The sequence below is a fragment of the Heteronotia binoei genome, chromosome 5, assembly GCF_032191835.1.
Source record: "Heteronotia binoei isolate CCM8104 ecotype False Entrance Well chromosome 5, APGP_CSIRO_Hbin_v1, whole genome shotgun sequence".
Classification (NCBI taxonomy): domain Eukaryota; kingdom Metazoa; phylum Chordata; class Lepidosauria; order Squamata; family Gekkonidae; genus Heteronotia; species Heteronotia binoei.
Genome location: NC_083227.1, coordinates 111,525,361 through 111,549,033, shown reverse-complemented (window position 1 = coordinate 111,549,033; position 23,673 = coordinate 111,525,361). Strand labels below are relative to the sequence as shown.

At 42.5% G+C, this 23,673-nt stretch overlaps 1 protein-coding gene across 1 annotated transcript in view; it reads right to left on the bottom strand.

Moving 5' to 3' along the window:
• Nucleotides 1-23,673, bottom strand: part of CAMKV (CaM kinase like vesicle associated) — a 95,656-nt gene that overhangs the window by 10,129 nt on the left and 61,854 nt on the right. Inside the window, exons 2-4 of the mRNA XM_060240078.1 lie at nt 2,690-2,797; nt 1,417-1,548; nt 83-157 (exon numbers count right to left, since the gene is read on the bottom strand). Of these exons, the coding sequence (XP_060096061.1) occupies nt 83-157; nt 1,417-1,548; nt 2,690-2,784 (302 nt within the window). The 5' untranslated portion in view covers nt 2,785-2,797. The remainder of the gene's footprint in view (nt 1-82; nt 158-1,416; nt 1,549-2,689; nt 2,798-23,673) is intronic.

Here is a 23,673-nt window from a genome sequence, read left to right as displayed (position 1 = left end):
TAACCTAGAGGCCCTGGCAGTGCAAGAAGAGGAAACAAATATCTATGAGACATTTTAGGAACTCTGGATAAAACCAACTTACAGCTCCAAGAAGAGGAAGTATTCTTTCTTGGTGACATACACATCCACCAACTGCAGAATATTGGGGTGTTTCACCCTGTAGGAAAAGGGAGGGGGGAAAAAAGCAAACAGTTGGAAGTGTTCTACTATTCTGCCTTGACTTAATATATGCAGAATTTATCTTTTGACAACTTTGTCCAGCTTTTTCTTGAAAATAACCAAGATGGATTCCATCACATGTATGAATAACTCCAACTCCTTCCATTCCTGTATTCTTTTTATAATTAGGAAATCTAATTGCCATTTAATATGAACTTGGGCACTCTGATATTCTTGATTTTACGATCAGATATTGCTGTATATTTATTTTTTAATTCTGATTTTAGTTCCTCCTTTTAGTCATTGTTAGAAAAGGATGGGTTAAAATGTCACAAATAAATAAGGAAGTTTGTGAGTTTCTGCATGGTATATATCCCTAGCTGTGAAACATGACTTTCTGCCAGAAAAGTTGGTCTTGAGATTTATCTGTAATGCTAATGCCTCTCAGTTGCTCAATCACATGACCATCCAGAAGAAGCTCTACATTCAATAGGGGAGGGTCCATAGCTCAGTAGCAGAGTACTTGCTTTGCATGTGGACAGTCCCAAACATTTATAATTAACACTCTCAGGTAGCAAGACATCTGCTTCAGACTTTAGAGAGCCACTGCAATTCCAAGTAGACAATGGCATGGTCTAACTCAGTATAAGGCAGCTTCATATATTAAATAAACAGTCAGGATGAACAATCAGTCACACAGTGAATGATCTGAGGTCACTAGGGTCATGTGATGAGCTAGTGTGCAAAGCCAATCATTTTTGAAAAGAGCTCGTAATGGAGAGCTCAAGAAGAACTGCAATTACTTACATATGATTGTTGATAATGTCACACCTCAGTGATAAAACCAGTCTAGCAATGGGATTAGTGTGAGTCATGATTATCACTTTGGAAAGCAGATGTGGCCTTTTCTTCACTGGTTCTTTTCAGACAACAGCATACAGAGAGTGAATGTGTGGAGAGTAGAAGATAGCATTGTGGGAGTAGGCTCTGCCTCGCCTGCCCCCTCACGTTTGATTGAAGGCTAGATAATAAAGCCTCAATGTTCATGGATGCCTGGGTGTGTGATTAGGAATGCTGAAAAAGAAATTGCACATGCATCTGCTGTGTTCCAGCCTGCAGCTGAATGTGTGGAGCACTCATGCTGTATGCCGTGTTTGTCTGAAGAAGATTGCTGGTGAAGTGAAAAGAGCAATAGTGTGGCTAAAGAAGCAGAGGCTTGAATAAGGCTCACTGTCACTGTGAATGTTCACAACTCACATTTTCAGGATGATGATCTCATTCTTGGCTGCCTTCCGTACTTTGCGCCCATCCCTTTTCAGAAACTTCTTGCATGTGTAGAGCTTCCCTGTTGACTTCTCCTTGGCACGGAATATCTCACAGAACTCTTCTCTGGGGAAACATCAGTCACCATACATTTGAACAGCTCTTGTACAAGAGTTGAGGCAGCCCAGTAGTGAATAATTTTGTTTTATGGGCTGCTTTCCCAGGAGAAATACTGATATCTATGTTCTTACTTTCAGAAGTTCTAATAAGTTTCTTGCCACGTACATCAGTTCAGATCCTGCCTAATTTAGGAAGCTTTGGGGAAAGTGGCAACAGATATGTGTGTGCGGTGGTGGGGGGTTAGAGAATGAATCACACCACCTCACATCATGTGTTCCTGTAGATCTGTCAGGAAGGAAAATAACTCCAGTGATGGAATCAATACACCTTTACTTTTAATTAATTTCCCACCTACAGAATACAGCAGGGGTTTCTAATCTTTTTGAGCCTGCAAATTCATTTGGAAAATATAGAATGGCCATCACAGAAGGTGGCACCAACAGCAACATGTCTGGGACTGAGATTATGCATAATTCTAATAGTAACTCTTCAGCATTTGAGGCAGAAACTCTGTTTAACAGAATGCCTTTTAAAACGAATATACTATTTAAAAATATTTTTATCTTCAGTCACTTAGTGAAGGTTCTTGTGCTGTGGTGGCAGTTGCTCCAAAACCAACATTTTAAAAAACCTGCTCAATCAATCAGAAAGCCTCCTGTGTCAAAGCCCCATCAGGCCCCATCCATTTTCTAAAAACACCTGGCGGGCACCATGGCACCCATGGCCACTGTGCTGAAGACCCCTGATTTACAGTGTATGCTGTAAATCTTCCCCAAAAGCACAGTTTCACTTATTGTGGTATGTTCATTCCCTGCTAACAGCAGCCAAGGTTGTGAAATGCAAGGATGTAGGGGATGCATGGCATGATGTCACACTAGGGCTAAGTAAAATTTCGCATCATGGGAAGAACAAAGAGGAAACAACATGGAGAAATCTCCTATAGTGTATCTCCTATGCCAGCCATAATTTGTAATTTGGCCTCACTAAAACCAACTGCAGAAATCTTACTGTAGTAGCTCCCATCCCCACTACATTCATTGCTATTCTGATTTCTGCACTGCTTCACCAGAACTGGCATAATGTATGGCACAGTAATGAGTGGACCTCTCCAGTCTCTAATCAAATATACAACTATTAAGGTACTTACGTTTTGATGACCTGCCCCAGGTCATATTTGTCAGTCACTTCAGATGGCTGATTGTAATCTTTTTTATCTCCCAGGGTAACACATCCAAAAGGCATTGCCAACCCAGTACTGAAAGGCAAGAGACAAAAAGGCCCTAGGTCATTGACCTTGGAATCAAACGGTAGTCCTGCTGACTTTAATTAGGGAGACCTGCTCAGTACACTATCACTGAGCAGACTGGAGTGAAAAGGAGCAGGCAGGCAGGCAGGCAAGTTCTGGCAAAATCCACTTTCATTACTGCTAGTTTAGAAAAGAGAATTACAAAAGGATTCATAATCAACAGTCACAGAACAAAATATTGCTACCAGTTAACCTCAGCTGCACCATTGAGAGTTGCTATCACCTGACCCATTTATAGCCAACTGTTTCATACTCTGTAACTCTCATATCCTAGTCATCTAATCCAGCTTCAGCCATTCTTGCTCTGTTATTTCTATGATACATTGCACATGGAGTTGCCTTTGGAAACTTATTGGAAACCTGGGTTTAGATGATAGAAGCTATATTTTTAACAGAACGCACTGTAATTAATGTATTACACTACTATTAAAGAATACTCCGCACGTGCTGGCAGACTTGAAGTAGGTGAAGGGGACTTCCAGGTGGGTGGCGGCTGGCACAGACACATTTGCAGAGCTCTGAGGATTTTAAGGTCTTACTATTTAATAACTTTTTAATTTTTTTCAGACTGAGGCTGTTTTAGTAGTAAATATTGTTTACTACATCAAGTGAAAGTGGATTGTTTAGCCTGCTGATAGGAGTTTGAAAAACTCCTTGCTAATTTATTGCTATCTTTGGAGGTTCACGCTACTATTAAAACATCTTTGTTGGTTTCTGGGCATAATTCACCATGCGTTTTTGACCATTTAAACCTGAAAAAGATCTGGGGTCAGGGTACCCAAAGGACTTCCTCTTCTTTATTAATCTTCTCTCCCTGTTGAGGTAATCTTTGATTTTCCTTTTCTTAGTGCCCTCACTTTCTGATGGTATATGGGAGTAAAAAATTAAGCCTTTCTGAATTATTGCCTCATTTATTTATTTTATTTACAAAATTTTTACCCTGCCTTTCTGTCCTTACAAGGACCTTCAAGGCAGCTAACAATGTGAAACATACAAGATAAAATCTCACTATAAAATCATAAAAATCAACACCACTCCCAAGCATACATCATTAAAAATAATTTTTGAAAAGTTATAAAAACAGAGTTAAAATACATTCAAAACTTTAAAAATATTGGTTAAGAAGGAAGGATCAATGAGTGAATGCCAAACAAGACAAAACAGTTTTCACCTGCTGGTGGAAGATAGCAAAGGAAGGGACAGATGTATCTCCCTGGGGAGAGAGTTCCATAGATTTGGTGCTGCAACCAAGAAGGCCCTCTCCAGGGTTGAAGCCCACCTGATGGCAAAGGTGGGGGCACCTAAAGCAAGTTATGACAGTTATGGTGTTTCTGGCATGGTTTTAAGATGCTCTTCAGTTTTATATTTTTTAAGTTATTGCTTTTTAATGATTTTTTGTTGTTTTTATTTATGATTTATCCGCTGCCTTGGATCTCATAATAATTATTACTCCACAACAATCTAAAATCAAGCATTTCTTGGAGCTCTTTCTCCAGTGTTGTTTGCTCAGTTTCCAAGGTCCAGGACTGTGTTGTTTCATGCTTAATCTACTAGGCTGCAGTGAAGATTCTCTTCAGACAGGGGCAGAAGTCCCACAAATGCCAGAAACTCTCCATAGTTCAGTGCTATGGAATGTCTTACCATCTTGCTTTTTCCTTTTTTGAACCTGCTACAAAGCTTAAAACTTCTTAGGGTCAAGTCTTTTACTTTTCTTACTTTGTATAGTACCAGAAACATCGATGGTACTGCAGAACAATACTAATATTGATGCTAGTTGTCTCTGACTCTATATGTGCCATATTGATGCAGCTTCATGCGAATGAGCTTAAATATGCATAATTATATAGATTTGGGAAATGCTTTTTTCTCTTGCCAGCAAGAAATTAAGCTCTCTAAATTCTATACAGCGCTAGGGAAATAAGATTGCAGGCAGGCAGGACAGAAAGATTTAGTAGAATTGGGTCAGGAAAAAAGGTGGAGGCCCTATTCTGCATGAAAACAGGCTGGCTCCTTATTGAAATTGTTTGGGTGGGATGAGTAACCTCATATATATGGGGACATTCTGCAAGTCTGCTGTTTCCAAGCCCATGAGCAAGCATTCCCAAGGGAAGTAGATGTCACTGAGATAGCAGAAGAACACTTCCCTATGCTTTGTTCTAGAGCATCTTTGAACTATAAATGAACTCTGTTCTGTTTATGCTTTTAATTAATAATCTAGACCCCACATTTCTTAACAATCCAGATCTTCAAAGAAGCTTACAAACAACTAGAATAACTAGGCCTCCAAAGATTTTACAAAATGAAGCAATTCCAGTTAATAAATGCTATAACCACAATAACATTTTCAACACCACATTTTGTTCTGTCATAAACAACTTTAAAAGCTTGCCAAAATAGGACAAATATTCAGCTACCTCCTAGATTCTGGTAGTAAGAGAGTTACATAAATCTGCTGGAGGGGGCACAGTGCACGATCAAGATAAAGTCACTGAAAAGATCCTGCTGGGTTTTGTTTCCCATCATACTTGGGATGATGGAAGGATATGAAACACGGCTTTGGGAAATTATGTAAGAGTGTAGATGACTGGGGAAGGCAATGGCAAACCACCCCATAAAAAAGTCTGCCGTGAAAACGTGATGCGATGTCACCCTAGAGTTGGAAATGACTGGTGCTTGCACAGGGGACTGCCTTTACTGGGGGAGAAGGTGTCCTGATCTCAGACCACTTAAAATGATGTCCTAAGTATATTTATACTGTTCTAAGTTCAAACATCGACTGTCATGTCAGTCTATGCTGAGCAAGGGCTTGGATTTCTCAGATGAAGAGCCACCTACAGCTAGCCCTCAGCTGGTAACTGAACAGCCAGCTGCAGTTGGCTCTGTGCCAGAAGGAGAACAACAAGAGATCAGGTTACCAGCTGATCAGGAGTTATAGCCTACAATTGAAACCGTGCCAATGCCTTGTAGCTCTGAAGCAGTAAATAGTCTTCAGAAGCCCATCTAGTTCACCCACACACTTGCTGCACTGACGCTATTAGAGATGCTTAGAGTTGCAAGGAAGGAAGAGAAGTGCAAGAGTATCAATTGAAGAGTCAAATGAGTAGCTGTCAATTGAAGAGACAAATGAGTAGTTTTGGGATGACTGTCAAGAAATTGGCTGGGAGTTTAGCTCATTAAGACTTGGCTATAAATTCAGCCAGGAGAAGCAGCAGTTTGTGGACACAAGTACACTTTGCTATTGAACCACAAACCTTGCTGTTATTGGACCTCTGCAACCCTAACTGGATCTAGGGTTGCCAAGTCCCCAGTGTTGCCCAGCAGTAGACTTTCGCATACATGTGGAGTGCATGCGCAGCGCAATGATGTCACCCAGAAGTGATGTCATCGTGGAGGTGCCGGTGCTTGTGCCCCCTCTAGGCATTTCCAGGGAAACTCTATGGTTTTCCCAGATGCTCTAAACATTTGGGAGGGAAAAACTGTATGGTACCTATTGTACCATAGAGTTTCCCCTCCCCAACGGCTACAGTATCCAGGAAAATCATAGAGTTTTCCCAGAAACATTTAGAGTGGCTGCCACATGACGTCACGGGCATGGTGTTGTTATTTCTGGGTGATATCATCGTGCCGACATTGGGGGAGGTTCCCCCTGCTGGCCCAATGTCCCAGGCAGAGGAATCCCTGTCCGGACCGGGGGCTTGGTAGCCCTAACTTTAGTAAACCTGTTCTCTGGAACTCTGAAACTTTTGGATTGGATTTCAGTTAATCTCTGCAACTTTGCCTGTGACCTGCCCTGCTGAACTCCAGTCCTTGCCTCCTGAGGAAGATGAACCAGTACATCAGTGGACTTAGAAGGGTATAACTGTGTGAAAGATCATACTGCCGAGAGTCAAAAACCAACACCTAGAGTTGGGCCTCAAACCAACAGTAAATTAATATAGCTCTTGCAGGACTGAAATAGTGTTATCTGCATGGCTGACCCTCTGATGCCACCCTGGCAGCTACATTTTGGACCAGCTGAATTTTACAGGCATTTAAAAGGCAGTCTTTGAGGTAAAGCACCCCTGACTCCCCTCAAGGGTTAATGTGATTGCTAACAGGCTGGTTCCTTCCTGCAGGTGTTGCTAATTGCTCTCTCTCTGCCTACTCAGCCCTTATTATCTTCAAGGCCAGAGCAGGAAATGTGTTAATTAATTTCTCATGAGAACCTGCAGGCCATAGGATTGGAGGGAAGAATCAGGGGTGATGATGAGGTAATTTTCTAGACAGGGGTGTCAAACGTGCAGTTCAGGGGCCAAATCAGGCCCCCGGAGGGCTCCTATCAGGTCCCTGAGTAACTGGCTGTCATCTGCTTCCTTCTCCCTATATCTTGCTTCCTTCTGCATAGCAGCTTGCTTTGCAAGGCTTGCTCAATTGCACAGGAGTTACAAAGCAAAACCTCTATTTTCTGCATTGGCTGAGGTTCCTCCCTTGGGGAGGAATAGCTTGCTTTGCCAGGCTTTGCTAGGCTCTGTCAGTTGCACAGCAGAGCTACTGAGCCAAGCCTCTCTTCCTTCTATTGACTGAGGCTCCCCCCTCAGTCCCCTGGGGAAGGAAGGAAAGAGCTAGAGCTTCCTTTGCCTAGTTCCCTGGTTTCCATGGGAGAAATACAAAGAAAGCATCTTTAAGACCAACGAGTGCTAACGTTTTAAACATGTTTTAAGTTTTTAAAAAATATATATTTGTGTTTGTCTGTGTTCTTTATAAAATTTATATCTCTACTACCAAATCTTAAATAGGTACACATATGGCTCAGCCTGACATGGCTTGGCCCAACCTGACATGGCCTAGCCCATCAAGGTCTCATTTATGTCAGATCCGGCCCTCATAACAAATGAATTTGACACCCCTGAAATTTCCAGCAAGAATGCATCCTGATTGGGTGTCATCATCACTTGATGCTGCTTGGCCAAAAACTATGATTGAGCTAAGAGCCTAGAGAAAAGGGGGCTAGCTTGGATTCTGATGGATTGAAGGCATAGACTATGACGTTTATTTTGCAGTAGGCAGCAAAATAGTGAATGCATAAGTTATGGCCTTTGACTCTTGGATTTAAGGTTTGTGCCATCTAACGTAGGTCAAGAAAATGTGTTAGATAGTTAAACTAGTTTTCTTTGCTGTGTGATTTTAGAGTGTTGTGTTGCTTGTTGTTGTGTTGCTTGTTGGAGATTGAGGAAGAATCGCACTGCTACAGCACCAACCCCAAATCAGACTTTTCCCTGCAGCCACTGTGGCCGGATCTGCCTGTCCCGCATTGGTCTTGTCAGCCACCAGCGAGCCTGCAGCAGACGTCGACTACTGCACCCTTCTTAAATCTTCGTTCGCGAAGTCAAGCCGAGAGAGAGAGAGAGAGAGAGAGAGAGAGAGAGAGAGATGCTTGTTGTAGAATAAACGTTTTTGTTTTGACAGAAATTAAAAACTTCTTAGTTTTTTTCAGGGTTTTTTGGGTAGAAAAAGCTCAGCAGGAACTCATTTGCATATTAGGCCACACCCCCTGATGTCACCATTGTTTCACATAGGGCTTTTTGTAGAAAAAGCCCAGCAGGAATTCATTTAAATATTAGGTCACACCCTTTGATGCCAAGCCAGCCAGAAGTGTGTTCCTGTGCATTCCTGCTCAAAAAAAGTCCTGTTTTTTTAAAAAATGAAGATGGGTTTGGTTACTTGTGTACAACAACCCTGGGGATCCACAGGGTTCAGCTTTGGACTCCTTGATAGAGTCCAACATAAAGCATGCTGAGCCTGCTTCGGCGGGGAGGGCAGGGTATAAATTAAAAATTATTATTATATTATTATTATTATAATCCAACCTCCAGTGTACAACTGTGGCTGGATTCTTCCTGTCAAGGGCATGGTGTACTATGTTAGTAAAGTTAGTAAATTTGGTTCAGTGTAGAAATGTACTACTTGTCTGCTCCCTGTCCACATTTGGAATTATACGTTGTGTCCTCACGTAGTCAAAGGCCAAATTGATAGGTGTTTATGAACTAAATCTGTAATGTACTGGGATCGGCGCAGTAAGAGACCAGAGTCGGAGAGTGATTTCAGCAAGCTTTACTTCAGGAACACACACACACAGACTGAGCTCTGTTCAAACTTCCCGCTCCTTTATACAATTCTTCCCCCCTTCTGATTGGTCCTTAACTATCTACATGGATTGGCTATTTACAGGGCCCTAAGGGCCTATCAGGGTACAGTATGAGCCTGGATGTTGATTGGCTACTTATGTTTCAATCCTTCCCCTGATTGGGCACGCTTAGGCCTTCTCTGGAACCCTGGTGTGGAGTTCAAGCTCTGGCTTGTTCGGCTTCCCTCCAAAAGTAACAGTTCCCTCCAAAAGTAATAGTTCTCCCATTTGAGCCTAGGACACAACAAAATCTAAGCAGAAATGTAAAACAAAGTTAGTTGTTCTTGGTGGTTGGGTGGTTTTTTTTTGTACAACTATGAAATTAATTTCCCATGGAAATAGATATCAAGTATTTTCATGAAACAATGTCAAATTCCTGCTTGAACTAGCATTTGGTGGCGAGGGGTTGTTTTAAATTAAGTGTATTTGACACTGGTAATTTCTAAAATTAGCTTTAATAATCCTTCTACTGACTGAGGGCTGTTTTGCACAAGATTTCCTACAGACATATCATTATAATCATATGCACACCACAACATAGAAACTATTAATATTGACTGGTCAGCCAGTAAAAGTTCACTGTTCTTCCTGTAAATTTGTGCACATTTTCCATGCTTTCATGTGAATGTATATAATATCCCATGGGTAGTCAGTCTGTAGCAGTAAAACAAACCTCCAGTCCAGTAGCACCTTAAAAACCAACACAATTTCCCACAGTATAAGCTTTTATGAGTCTTAGCTCAGTTCATCAGAAACCAGAAATAAATCCTAAGGATTTATGCATAGTCTTCCTTGAACTCACATTAACTGGAACATATTAATATTTTCTTGATTTTTTAAATGAACATGTAAAGTCAGATGCCTACAGTTTTATGCTAACAATGTCTGTACATGTATTTATTTATTTTATACACTTTTATCCTGCCCTTTCCCCCCAGACTTCATTGGTGGCTCTTTCCTCCTTCATTTAATTTTCACAGCAACCCAGGAAGTAGAATGAGTAAGAGATCACCTCAAAGTCACCCACAGTGGAATCCTAAGAAGAGTTACACCATTCTAACCCTACTAACTTCAATGGACTAAGATGGGAATCGCTGTTTAGCACTGCAGTGCCACTGAGTTTCATAGCAGAGAGAGCATTTGAACTCTTCTGGCCTAGATCAACACTGTAACCATTATACCACATGGATTCTCAGTGGCAGTGGGGGAACTTGCAAATGCACGGTGGTGGTGACAGCTAAGTTGCCATCAAGTATGGAGAAAAAATGTTCTATCCCTTATAGAGACTTAGTATGTGGAAATGGGCAGTTGAAGCTTTCTATAGCACAGAGATAAATAACACCACCTGATAAATCACATCCTGTTAAGCCTTTATTAAAGGGACAGGATATGTTTCTCCAGGTCTGTTGGCAACCCCTAGGTGAGATCTATCCTCACAGTTTCCCATTATGTGTATACATGATAGGTAGTTCTGTGCGCCTGAGTAACATTTTGTCAGGGACAAAGTTTTGTTCTCCATGTCAAAGATATGAAGGTGTAGGAATGCTAGAAACCAGGTTTACAAGAATTGAGCACAAGATGAAACCCAGGTCAGAACTTGGATTAGTCATCCTCTTTGCCTCTCTGCTGTCACACAGTGATAGTGACAGGTGCATCATTAACACATCTCCAAGAAGTGTAATTAGCTACAAGTGCATTGAATGACAGTGTGATAAACCCAGCAGCAGGACTGGCAGCAATCACAGTCCTATCACAAATCAAGGATTACCATAGCTTTCTTATTTTAAAACAGGACTCGGTTCTGAAAGTACTTGAGAATCTCAGAATCCTTTGAAGAAAGTAAAATGAAACCCTTTATTGCTCTGTTAAATAGCACAGAAAGGAATAAAAATACAATTATTAAAATGTTCAGCCAAGCAAAATAAAACAAAATCTCTGTTATGGTGAAAAATCTGACAGAAATGCTACATCCAAATGTTCGACTTTTGCTAGGACTTGTATTTAAGGTGGGGGGTATCCAATACACCAGTGATACATCACATACCTTGATGTCTCCAGTGAAAAGACCTTAACTACAGTGAAGACTGGCATTCCCCAGAAGTGGTGGTGCTCTAACCTCTGTCTTCATATCCTCCAAATTGCCCGCAGAGCCAAATGGACCCAGAGAGGTTTCAGGAGGTCCTGTGGGATCCGATGCCCCCTAGTGGGTCATTGAATGAGTTAGTGGAGGACTGATACTCCCGGTTCTCCACTGCCATTGATGACATTGCTCCCCAGAGCCCTCTTTGTTGTCACACCAAAGCTGCCCCTTGGTATACCATGGAGCTGCTGAGGATGAAACAGCAACTTAGACGGCTAGAGCAAGTGTGGCGATGTGCTCGTGACGAAGAGTCAAGAACCTCTTATAGAACGTTTATGAAGGTCTATGAAGGGGCTATGAAGTCCGCTAAGAAAGAGTTCTATGCGGCTTCCATAGAGTCTGTGAAGTTGAGCCCAGCCCAACTTTTTAGAGTAATTCGGTCATTAATAGTCTTGCAATCAGACTATCAAAATGGTAGAGAACTGGATATTGGCTCTGAGGCTTTTGTGACATATTTTGCAGATAAAACCCTGACTCTCTGCCAGGACCTACTTGTCACAATTGATACTGTACACGAGCTGGAAGCCCCTTGGCCATCTTCTGGTCCTATATTGGGCTGTTTCAGCAGGCTCTTACCGGAGGATGCGGAAAGGATCCTGGCTGCAGTGAAGCCTACTACTTGCCCCCTGGATCCCTGTCCATCCTGGCTGGTGAAAGCCAGCCGAGATGTTATCAGGGACTCTCTGGGTGATATTGTCAACTTGTCCCTTTCAATAGGGACCTTCCCAGAGAAACTGAAGGAGGCATTAGTTCATACGCTTTTGAAAAATAAACCATTTGAATACTTTCAAATCAGGCACTTTCTTCAGGACCCTAATGTGATCTCTTCATTTTCTCGCCCTTCATCTGACTACGAACATCTGGTTCTTCATTTTCACGAAGAGAGAACGCCTAAAAGTCTCATTTCATGGCTGTATCGAATCCTATTGTCTAAACTCGAAGCAACCTTACCCTCTTATACCACTCAATGGCATAAAGACTGTGGCATCACCCTTTCCCCCGACCAATGGGATTCTATATGGGCTAGTGATGCCCTACAATCTACTATTATAAATATATCTCAACAAAACTTTAAATTGATTGCACGTTGGTACCTTACTCTTAACCAGTTCTCCCATATGACCCAGTTAGGCTCTTCAGACTGCTGGAGAAATTGTGGGTTCAAAGCCTCTTATTTTCACTGCTGGTGGGACTGCCCCAAAATCAGACCATTCTGGACCTCAGTTTGTGCCCATCTCTCCTCCCTAGTTGGGGTCTTGATCCCAGATGACCCATCAAGGATACTTCTCAATCATTGGTCTGATACCCGTCTCTCATCTTCTAAAAAATCCTTGATAGTTAAACTCCTGACAGCGGCTAAAACCACGATCGCGCAGTCCTGGAAAAACTCATTGAATTTGACACTTGACAACTGGCTACTTAAGGTCCGGGAACACATTGTAATGGATAAAATTCAGGCAGCCATAGACCACAAAGACCCATACCAAGCCTACGCTAAATATCTGGCAACTTGGCTTCCCATTCTGGAAAAGCTTGACACCGACCCATTTTATGCTAACTCTTATTCTAAAAATAAAATGTATAAGGATTTCCTTTTGTTATAAATTTTTTCTTTTTAACAAGTTAATTTCAAGTTACTTAAAGTGTACTATATCTTCCTTTTTCCTTTCCCTGATCTTATTTTATTTTTAAATACTGTGTTATAATAACTATAATTATTATTACCTTCAGTTTGTATTTTGTTTATTTTGTTTTTAAATGTTTTTGCTCCGTATTTTGTCTATTAAGCTTGCGATGTTATCTCTGTTAATTTTCACGGTAAACTTCTTGTGTTATGGATTGTAAGCTACTTTTATGCTTCAATAAAATGTTTAAATGTTAAAAAAATAAATAAAAAAAATAAAAAAATAAACCATCATTAGACCCTGGGGTCTTGGCCACCTACCGTCCCGTTTCAAATTTACCATTTCTGGGTAAGGTATTTGAGAAAGTGGTGGCGGAGCAGTTACAGGTTTTCCTGGATGAGACATCCGCCTTGGACCTATTCCAGTCAGACTTTTGCCTGGGCCATGGGACGGAGACTCTCACAGATGACCTAAGATAGCACCTGGATCAAGGCGGGTCAACGCTGCTGATACTTCTCGATCTGTCAGCAGCATTTGACATGGTCGATTACAACCTTATGACCCACTGCCTCACTGTTGCCTCACTGTGGCCTTACAATGGTTTTCCTCCTTTCTTTGGGGACAGGAACAAAGGGTGGTGCTTGGCAAGCAGACTTCCTTGCGGCATCCACTTATACATGGCGTGCCACAGGGAGCCATTCTCTCGCCAATATTATTTAACATCTATATGCGCCCCCTTGCCCAGATTGCCCAAGGTTTTGGGCTGGGTTGCCACCAGTACACTGATGACACCCAGCTCTATCTGTTGATGAGTTGCCAGTTGCCACCCCTGACCAGTTGTCTGAGGCATTGGGAGCCATGGCTGGGTGGTTACAACAGAGCCGGCTGAAATTGAATCCAGCTAAGATGGAGGTCCTTTACCTGAGTATGGGCATCGAGCTCCCAGCTTTGGATCGTGCAACATTGGTGCCAGCCCAACAAGTGAAGAGCTTAGGAGTGACCTTGGATGCCTCCCTTTCCATGGAGGCCCAGTTCATGATGGTTGCCAGGTCTGCCTTTTGTTATCTTCTGCAGATCAGGCAGCTAGCACCATATCTATCCCCCCAGGACCTGGCTACAGTGATCCATACAATGGTCACTTCCAGACTAGACTACTGTAACTCGCTGTACGCTGGCTTACCCTTGAGATTGATTTGGAAACTGCAGCAGGTGCAGAATGCGGTGGCTCGCCTGCTGACTGCACCACCTTTACGGGTGGGCATTTGGCTGGCGCACTGCAGTCTGCACTGGCTGCCCATTGAGTATCGGATCTGCTTCAAGGTTTTAGTTCTAACGTTGAAAGCCTTACGTAGCCTGGGACCAACATACCTGCGGGACCGTCTCCTTCCATATATGCTCAGGAGTCAGTCAGTCAGTCACATTTTATTTGTATCCCGCTCTCCCCGACCAAGCGGCTCAGGGCGGCTAACAGCAAAAAAACCCTCAACACATACATTATATAATAAATAACATTCAACTACAACCAATTAAAATCCATTAAAACTCCAAAAACATTAGTGCATTTAGTGCTATAATCGCTGGCAAGTTTACTTGGTAGTTTAGTAGTTTCAGCTGGTGAAGGCCGTTTGGAACAAGATGGTTTTGCAGGCCCTGCAGAACTGTTCAAAGTCCCACAGGGCCTGCATTTCTTCTGGGAGCTGATTCCACAGCTGTGGGGCCATAACAGAGAAAGCCCGAGTACGGGTACTCTGGAGTCTTACCTCCTTTGGCCCGGGGATAGTCAGCAGGTTCTTCCCTGCTGACCTCAGTGCTCTCTGGGGTTCATACGGGGAGAGACGGTCCCTAAGGTAGGCAGGTCCTCGGCCATATAGGGCTTTAAAGGTAATAACCAGCACTTTGTAACGAATCCGGTATATAACTGGTAGCCAGTGCAGTTCACACAGCCCCAGCTGTATGTGCTTCCGCTTTGGGAGCCCCAGCAACAGTCTGGCAGCCGCGTTCTGCACTAGCTGCAGTTTCCGGGTTCGGCACAAAGGCAGCCCCATGTAGAGGGCATTACAGTAATCCAGTCTCAAGGTGACCATTGCGTGAATCACTGTTGCCAGGTCCCGACGCTCTAGGAAGGGGGCCAACTGCCTTGCCCGCCTCAGATGAAAAAAGGCTGACTTGGCAGCGGCTGCTATCTGGGCCTCCATTGATAATGAAGGCTCCAGTAGAACTCCCAGGCTTCTGACCCGGCGTGCCGCTTTCAGTGGCGCCCCGTCAAAGACCGGGAGAGGTATTTCCCCTCTCAGAGCGCCCCGACCTAAGCAAAGGACCTCTGTCTTCGCCGGATTCAGTTTCAGCCTGCTCAGCCTTAACCAAGTTGCCACGGCCTGCAGTGCCAGGTCCAAGTTCTCTGGGGCGCAGCCAGGCCGGCCATCCATTAGCAGATAGAGCTGGGTGTCATCTGCATACTGGTGACACCCAAGCCCGTACCTCCTGGCAATCTGGGCAAGGGGGCTCATATAGATATTAAATAGCATCGGCGAGAGAACTGCTCCCTGAGGCAACCCACAATGTAGTGTACGTCTCTGGGAGAGATCACCCCCGATTGCCACCCTTTGTCCCCGATTCTCAAGTAAGGAGGAAAGCCATTGTAAGGCCAACCCCCTAACCCCAACATCGGCGAGGCGGCGGGTCAGTAGCCGATGGTCGACCGTGTCGAACGCGGCCGACAGGTCTAACAACATCAGCACTGCCACACCGCCTCGATCCAGATGCCGCTGGAGGTCATCCACCAAGGCGACCAGCACTGTCTCCGTCCCATGACCCGGGCGAAAGCCGGACTGGCAAGGGTCTAGGATGGAAGCGTCATCCAAAAAACCCTGTAACTGCAATGCCACTGCCCTCTCTATAATTTTACTTAAAAACGGTAAATTCGAGACCGGCCGGTAGTTTGCCAATTCGGCCGGGTCTGCTGTACTTTTTTTCAAGAGGGGGCGGACCAAGGCCTCTTTTAAGGGCGTTGGAAAACGCCCCTCCAGGAGGCATCTATTTATGATGTCCCGTAGAGGACATCTAAGCTCCCTCAGGCAAGATTTAATTAGCCAAGAGGGGCATGGGTCTAAATCGCAAGTTGTTGGGCGTGCAGAGATGAAAATTCCATCGACTTCCTCCAGGCTGAGTGGATCGAAATGATCCAGAACTAAACCTGAAGACAGGCACGGAGCCTCCAGTTCGTGTACTGTATCAAATGTAATGGGCAGGTCCTGGCGGAGTGACGTGATTTTGTCTGCAAAAAATTTCGCAAAAGCCTCACAGCCTATTTCCAATTCTTTAACATTTGGCCTGCCCTGGGGCAGTGTAGTTAAATCTCCAATTATTTTGAACAATTGTGCCGGGCGCGATTTTGCAGACGCAATCTTGGCTGTGAAGTAATCTTTCTTCGCGGCCTTGAGTGCCATCTCATATGACCTCATAAGCGTTCTATAAGATATTTTCGCCGCTTTGCCATGAGTGTGCCGCCACTGCCTCTCTAGTCGTCTGAGTCCTTGTTTCAGCTGGCATAACTCCGAGGTGTACCATGGAGCCAGCTTCAAACGAGGGCGCAGAGGACATCGAGGTGCGATCTCGTTGATTGCCCCAGTTAGCCGATCTTGCCAGGCATCAACTAGGGCGTCAAGGGAATCGCCCGGGAGCCAGGGGTCCCGAAGAGCCATCTGGAACCATTCCGGGTCCATCAGGCTCCGCGGGCGAGCCAAAATAGGCTCTCCGCCCTTACAGGGTTGGAGTGGCGTCTCCATACGGGCCTTGAGGGCTAGGTGATCTGACCATGGCACCGCATTATGTTCAGCCTCCCAACATGTTCAGGAGGTCATTATGTTCAGCCTCCCAACATCTGTCGGCTGTCCCCGGCCCAAGAGATGCCCACCTCACCTCAACTAGGGCCAGAGCTTTTTCAGTCCTGGCCCCGACCTGGTGGAATCAGCTGCCTATTGAGATCCAGGCCCTACCTGGCTTATTAGCCTTCCGTAGGGCCAGTAAAATGGAGCTGTTCCACCAGGCTTTTCGCTGAGGCTGCGGGCATCTATTCTTGATCAGGTTGGCCTCCCATTACTGTCATCTGTGCTAGAAACTGGAATAAAAACTGCCATTTCTATGAGATATCATAATGTGAGATGGCTAGGCTGGGCAATATGTGATGTCATGGTAATCTGAGTGCTGTTGAGCTGTCTGTTTATAGAATGTTTTTACTGTATTTTATTGTTTTATCATATGTTGTACTCCACCCTGAGCCCTACAGGGAATTAGTGGAATAGAAATATACTAAAATAAAATAAATAATATAAATCTACCACATTCTTTTTACAAATGCTGCCTCTCTGCCACCTCTTATACACTGGTGTGACTTATATGTATTAGAGCCAATCTACATTTTCTTTTGACAGCTTCAGCTAGAGATGGAGTCTTATTTCAGAACAAAAAATAATGAACACAATAAATTGAATCAGACCACTGGTCTATCAAGGACATCATTATCTACTCTGACCAGCAATGGCACTCCAAGATCTCATGCAGAGGTCTTTTGCACCACATGTTCTTGATCCTTTTAATCTGAGAGTCTGGGGATTGAACCTGATATCTTCTGTATGCAAATCAGATGCTGTACCACTGAACTGTGCCTCCTTCAATCCAGATAAGACATTGTATGAATAGGTGAAAGTTGCATTGCAAAACTTGCTGTTGTTACAGAAAAAATGTGCTTAAAAGATGCCTGCTCACATGTTGGGAGAGGAAGGCAATTCCATATCTGCTTGGATCTTTAGCAAATCCAGTTTACCAACTAAGGCATTCCTTTCTGACCCTTCTTATTTCCTAGCAGAAAGCTGCATGTGACTGAGATTTAGGGTGCAGTGTTTTGAGAACAGAGTTTGCAGGTAGATTTTGGGAAACACATGCAAATATATTTGGGAGAAGCTGGATAGGATATAATCATATGCAAGTATGACATCTAGAAAGCCTAGAAATAACATTTATTTACTTGGCATTCAAAATGAACAACAAAACATAATTAAAAACACAGTGTCTTACATTCACAGCTTTCCTGGTGCTGTGGGGCTACAGAAGAGGCACCACTTCTATGGGAAAGAAAAGCGATCAAGGGAAAATAATCCCACATGGATGACAGCCGTGTCACACTGTTTATTTAAACAAAAAGAAAAAGGAAGTTACCTATGTACAATTACTTAGGAACAAGTCTGACTCATAAATAAACAAGCAAATGATTGGGGTTACAGGAAATGCCTGTTCTAGGATTTTTAATTTTGTTTTAATTTTGTTTTAGTTCTTTTTAAGCAAAATAAAAAGGGTGGGGTGGTCTGGAAAACAGGTTGTTTGAATTAAAGGGAGGTGGGTTGTGATGGTTTATCCACCTTTCCCAGTAGCTTTGGAAGGGAGAGAGAAAAGTAGGGTGGGGAAATCCCTGAAGAAAGGTGGCAAGGGTGTGGAGGGGATACCTGTTTCCTCTCTGGATTTTGAATGACCAGAAAACTGGGGAAGTACATTGGATAAGACAGAAGCATGTGCATGTACTAGTTGAGATTAGGGGAAGAAAAATGAAGGCAGCTGCTGGGATGGAGGAAGGGAACTGGTTGGTGGAGAGACTTGTAGATGGTTCCAGCTTGGTACTGCCCTGGTTCTGGCTTGATATGACTGATGTGGAGTGCCCAGCAGACATCCCCCCCCCACTTTCTGATGATCCAAACTGGGAGATCCCCTGCCCCCACCTGGGGATTTGCAACCCTAACTGCTTGCCATGACCAATTTTGATGCCGCAGGAGGGTTGGCCTGGCCTGAGAACCTCTGTGGGTGCTATCACCTAAAACATACATCTAATAGCTGGGCCACCTCTGATGAGGTGACAAGGATCCATGCTGTTCTCCAACCTTCTTGGGGTTGTGCTGGTGATAGCTTGAGCCCATTACAGGCTTCTGGGCCTGCCCCATTTGGTTGCCCTCTAGAATTGGCCATGGCTATCACTTACCGGTACTGCATACATAATGTACATAGATTTACATATAGCAAACAAAATTTCTGCAAGGTTGAATGTTGAAGATCTGTCTGTAATACTCTGTGCCATCCAAAGAATCCACTCTCAACCCTCTTTTAAATATATATATATATTTGTGCCAGATTGTGCCAAATATATATATATATATATATATATATATATATATATATATTTGTGCCAGATTCTATTGGTATCTATATCCCCTGACACTTTTGAAGGAATATTGTTTTAAATCTAGTAGATATGGATTCAAAACTCTGGAACTCTCTCCTCAGGGGGATTAATCTGATATATATAATATATATATAGTTTAGCTCTGATTTAAATAATGTATTTTGGGTGTGTGTGTGTTAAAAGTAATTTTATTATGTATGTTGTTAGCCACCTTGATGGCCTTTGTGAGGGCAGAAAGCTAGGATATAATTTTTGTAATAAAGAAATTTAAAACATCTCTGCTTTGTCATGAAGCTTGGGAGGGGAACTCTCACAGTCCAGCCCTTCCCCCCAGGCTTGTTGTGATAATAAAAATGAAGCCAGGGAGCCACACATGCTGCTCTGAGCTCTTTGAAGAAAGGGTTGGGATAGATAGAATATAGTTGTTATCTCCTGCTTTCTATTGTTCTCATCAATGAAGGAAGTCACAGCCATGACCAACATGCTTGCTCCATCTTTCCTGAGCAAGCTTTGCTGTTGTCTGAGGATAAAGCAAAGTCCTGACATGAGTAAATGAGTAGGTAAAAAAGATGCTTTCTCTGACCCATCCCAAACTTCTTTGGGTGGTTGTCGGGAGTAGATAATGCAACTGTTCATGTGCTTGATTTATATAATTAACCACAGTTTGAATAATATGCAGATTAGGCTGCCTGGATTTTGAAATCTGAACTGTGACAACCCTGGCAGTTGTTGCTCCTCCTGATTCAGCTTGCAACACAGCTGTGGGGCTATCTTGAAACTGAGAACATACTGAGAATATACTTCAGCCTTGCTGTTTCCCTTCACAAAGAATGGGCTGCTTATCCAAAGTCTTATGGAGACTGGCAGATACCAATACTATTTCAAGATCAGTGGCATTTGCAGCTCAGTATTCTACCTGCACACAGTGGACTGCAGGAGTAGCCTTGCTTTCAAAGGAAAACTACAGGGCTCTGAGCAGGACCTTTTTCTGTTGGTGCTGATGAATTTTGTAAAAAGAGAAAGGATGTGCTTTCGTGATGGAAGGGAAGAACACACAGCTTAACATTAAAAGAGGAAAGTGGATAATTTCACTCAAGTCAAAAGGTGAGGGGAAAAAAGCAAGAACAGAAAAATGGGAGCAACTGAGAGAGAATTCATTTCTGCAAATTTAGCAACTCAATTCCCTCTTAGTGCGATACTTGATCATCACTGGGCTGACAATTTTACTCAATAGCAGAGAATTGCTGTGGTTATAAGTTTCCCTCCTATTTTAGAATAACATATTAATGTTTTTGTTGTGGAACGGTATCACAGGGAATGTCCCACCTCTGAAAATGTTTTTATAAAAAGCATATAAATAGAACATTAATTTTAAAAAAAGTTTACAAATAGGCTTGAGCTTGGGAGTGTTGCTGGCATTCATCACTAGGAGTGTCAGAGGCATTAAGCACTGAGAGATAGTATAGCATAGTAATTAGGATAGGGAGCAGGAAGATACCAGTTCAAATCTTATCTCTACTAAAAAATCAATAAGAGGGGATTGGATAAAAATATGGAGCAGAGAAGACTTCCGGGCTACGTCACATTGCTATCAGGTGGACTTGCGAGCTCTCCTGCTTGCGACCCCCCTGATCGGGCAGGGGGAGGGGTGCCATGGATGTGACACCCCCAAAGAGACCCTGGGGGGTCACTTAGGCATGGAGATTTCACAGTGGGACAGGGGCGCAACGGCAGTTGCTCCTGTTCCTTCTGTGTGTCCTGAAGCTCTCCCCATCACGATCGCTATTACAGCAGCAACAGTTGAATGCCCGATTGCTTGCCTTTCTTTTCTTCAAAAAGCTTTTGATCTATCACCCCTCTATCTCAAGCATGACAAATCTGCAATGCAAGTAAGTCGGCTTTCAATTACCAAGGGCTAATGGGTCCTTTTTACATTTTAATGACTTGGTAGTTCAAAGGAAGGGAAAGAGTTCAATATCTCTAATTTCCCTATGAATGAGGCCGTGGAAAGTCTAAGAACATCTCTAAATACTGGAAACAATTTGAACTAATTGGAATATGGACATTTAAATCGACCCAGATCATAATTGGATATTTGTTAAAGAGACAATTATTTGGCTGCAATACGGTCTGAACAAAATGAGATACCTGTTAGAGGGATTTTTCCTTGTTGTCTCATTTGGAATTCATACGTTAACATCTAAAACTTTAGTTGGAGAAGACCGGGAAGGATGGGCTATCTGGGACTCTGAGCTACTTTTTAATCAGGATTAATGGACTGAGTTTGCTGACAGAGAAAAATGGCTTTGCTAAGTGAAATTTCTTATAAAAATATATTTTAAGCAGTTTGAAATTCTGAGGCAAGATCTCGGTTTATTGGCAGACTTGGTTAAGAAGCAAATGGCAGCTTTTTTGCTGAAAGCTAGCGAAATCTCAAATCTACATGAGCAGAGTGCTAAAGAGAATCTGGTGATGTCTGTGGAATTGAAATGGGAGACTGAGCTGTTGGGAAATCAACAAAAGAAAATTAAAATGGAATCTTGTGACTTAGTTAAAAAAGAAGACCAGAAAAGGAGACAGACTCAAGCTAGGTTGAGAGGAACAAAGGCTGTGGAATTTTTCTCACCTCCTTTGAGAAGGATTACTGCATTAAGAAGTAAGAAGATGCATTTTAACCAGAAAATCATTATGTGGAAATCTTTCAGAAAGAAGAGCCTCCTGAATTAGATTTTTCTCAGTGGATAGCTGGACATGGACTTTGTAAGAAACTCTAATATGTGAAATTAGAAGGCTAAGTGAGACTTCTTTTTTTCTTTTAGTTTGTTTTTGGGCTACAATAAGTTGTTGTGTTTAAAATAATATAGATTTAAAAGTTAAAGGACGAAAAAGTCTTTGAAAAGAATGTTATGTAAAAATAGTTATCTTAGATTAACTTTTAAGAAGGCAGATAATGTAATTTCCTGACAAATTGCTGAACTTGTTTTTAATAGATAATGATATTAGTTTCTATGTTTGTTATAGATATGGGTAATTCTACAAGTTCATCTATAACTCGGGAGATAGATTTCTTTTTAGAAAGAAGGATTTCCTGAAATGTTCTTATCTTGGTGGGTAGCTGGGTATGTAACTCTCAATAAGAACAGGCGTGGGATTTTTATTTTTGGGTCATAAAAATTGTTTTTCCTAGCCCAATAGGGATACAAGAGGTGGAAGGTGGACTAATTGTTAAAAAGGTAGACAACACAGATGTTATGTAAACTGCTAGATTTGTTTTTTAATATGTCTCCCAGGAGAAACTGTTTATATTGAGATAGACAAAATACCATGTTGTATTTCTTTTTAGTTTTTTAAGGATAAATATATGATTTTTTTGTGTCTTTGTTAATGAGGATACTGTTAAACTAACAAATTAGTTTGTGTTTTTTAACGAGGTTAAGCCAGTTAGTTTCGTGCTGAGACTGCTCTGACCTGTTCATACTTATAAGTATTGAAGAAGAACTGTTTAGACTTGTATTGCAAATAATAGCTTAGTAAAAATGTTTTATAATGGAAGATAAAGATGGTAAAATTTATGGAGAATTTTATACTTGCAGGTAAAATGAATTGGATATTTTATTTGGAGGTAGATTTAAAATCGATATATTTGTATTTTTCCTTTTCTCCCCCGCCTTTCCCATTCTGTATATGCCCTCCCCCCCTTTTTTCTGTATCTATGCTTATGCCTTTTCTTTTGTAGTTAAAACCAATAAAATTATAAAAATTAAAAAAATATGGAGCAGAGGTCCATCAGTGGCTATTAGCCACACTCTGTGTGACATAGAGTGTTGGACTGGATGGGCCATTGGCCTGATCCATCATGGCTTCTCTTATGTTCTTACTAGGTGGCCTTACAAAGCCACTGTCTCTTAATCTTGACCCCCCTGTTGCAATGTGGGTATAAAATTATTAAATTACTTTGCAAAGTAAGGATTACTGAGATAATTTGTATGGTGTGTTATGAAACCCTAAAAGGCTATATAAATGCTAATTATCATCAGGAAATACTTGCCCATGACAACAACAGGAACACATTCCCCAATGCAGTAGACAGGCTTACAGGACTGGGAAATATGGTTTGTTCTTGTTTTCAAAATTTTATTATTGCGATTGAGAAAATAAGATTCCCCTGCAATTACATAAAAGTGGGTGTATGGATTGTGGTTCCCCAGAACAACTGTCAACTACACTTTTGCTGTTCAATAAAATGATAATGTAGTAGGGTGATTGTTTTGACAAATTATCCCTGTGCTAGGGCATCGAGGAGGGACAGTGGTTCAGTGGTAGAGCATCTGCTTGGGAAGCAGAAGGTCCCAGGTTCAATCCCCGGCATCTCCAACTAAAAAAGGGTCCAGGCAAGTAGGTGTGAAATACCTCAGCTTGAGAACCTGGAGAGCCGCTGCCAGTCTGAGTAGACAATACTGACTTTGATGGACCAAGGGTCTGATTCAGTATAAAGCAGCTTCATATGTTTATATGTTCATCATAACTAGTGTTGAGCTAAAATGTGTTGGTGTCGGGGAGAGAGGTGTATGAAAATCTTTGACCCCCCAACATGCCTCCTCTTTCAGGTTCCCTCCCCCCACATCCCTGTAAAAGGGTGAAAAACGTGTTCCAGGTATGGGTACAGGGAGA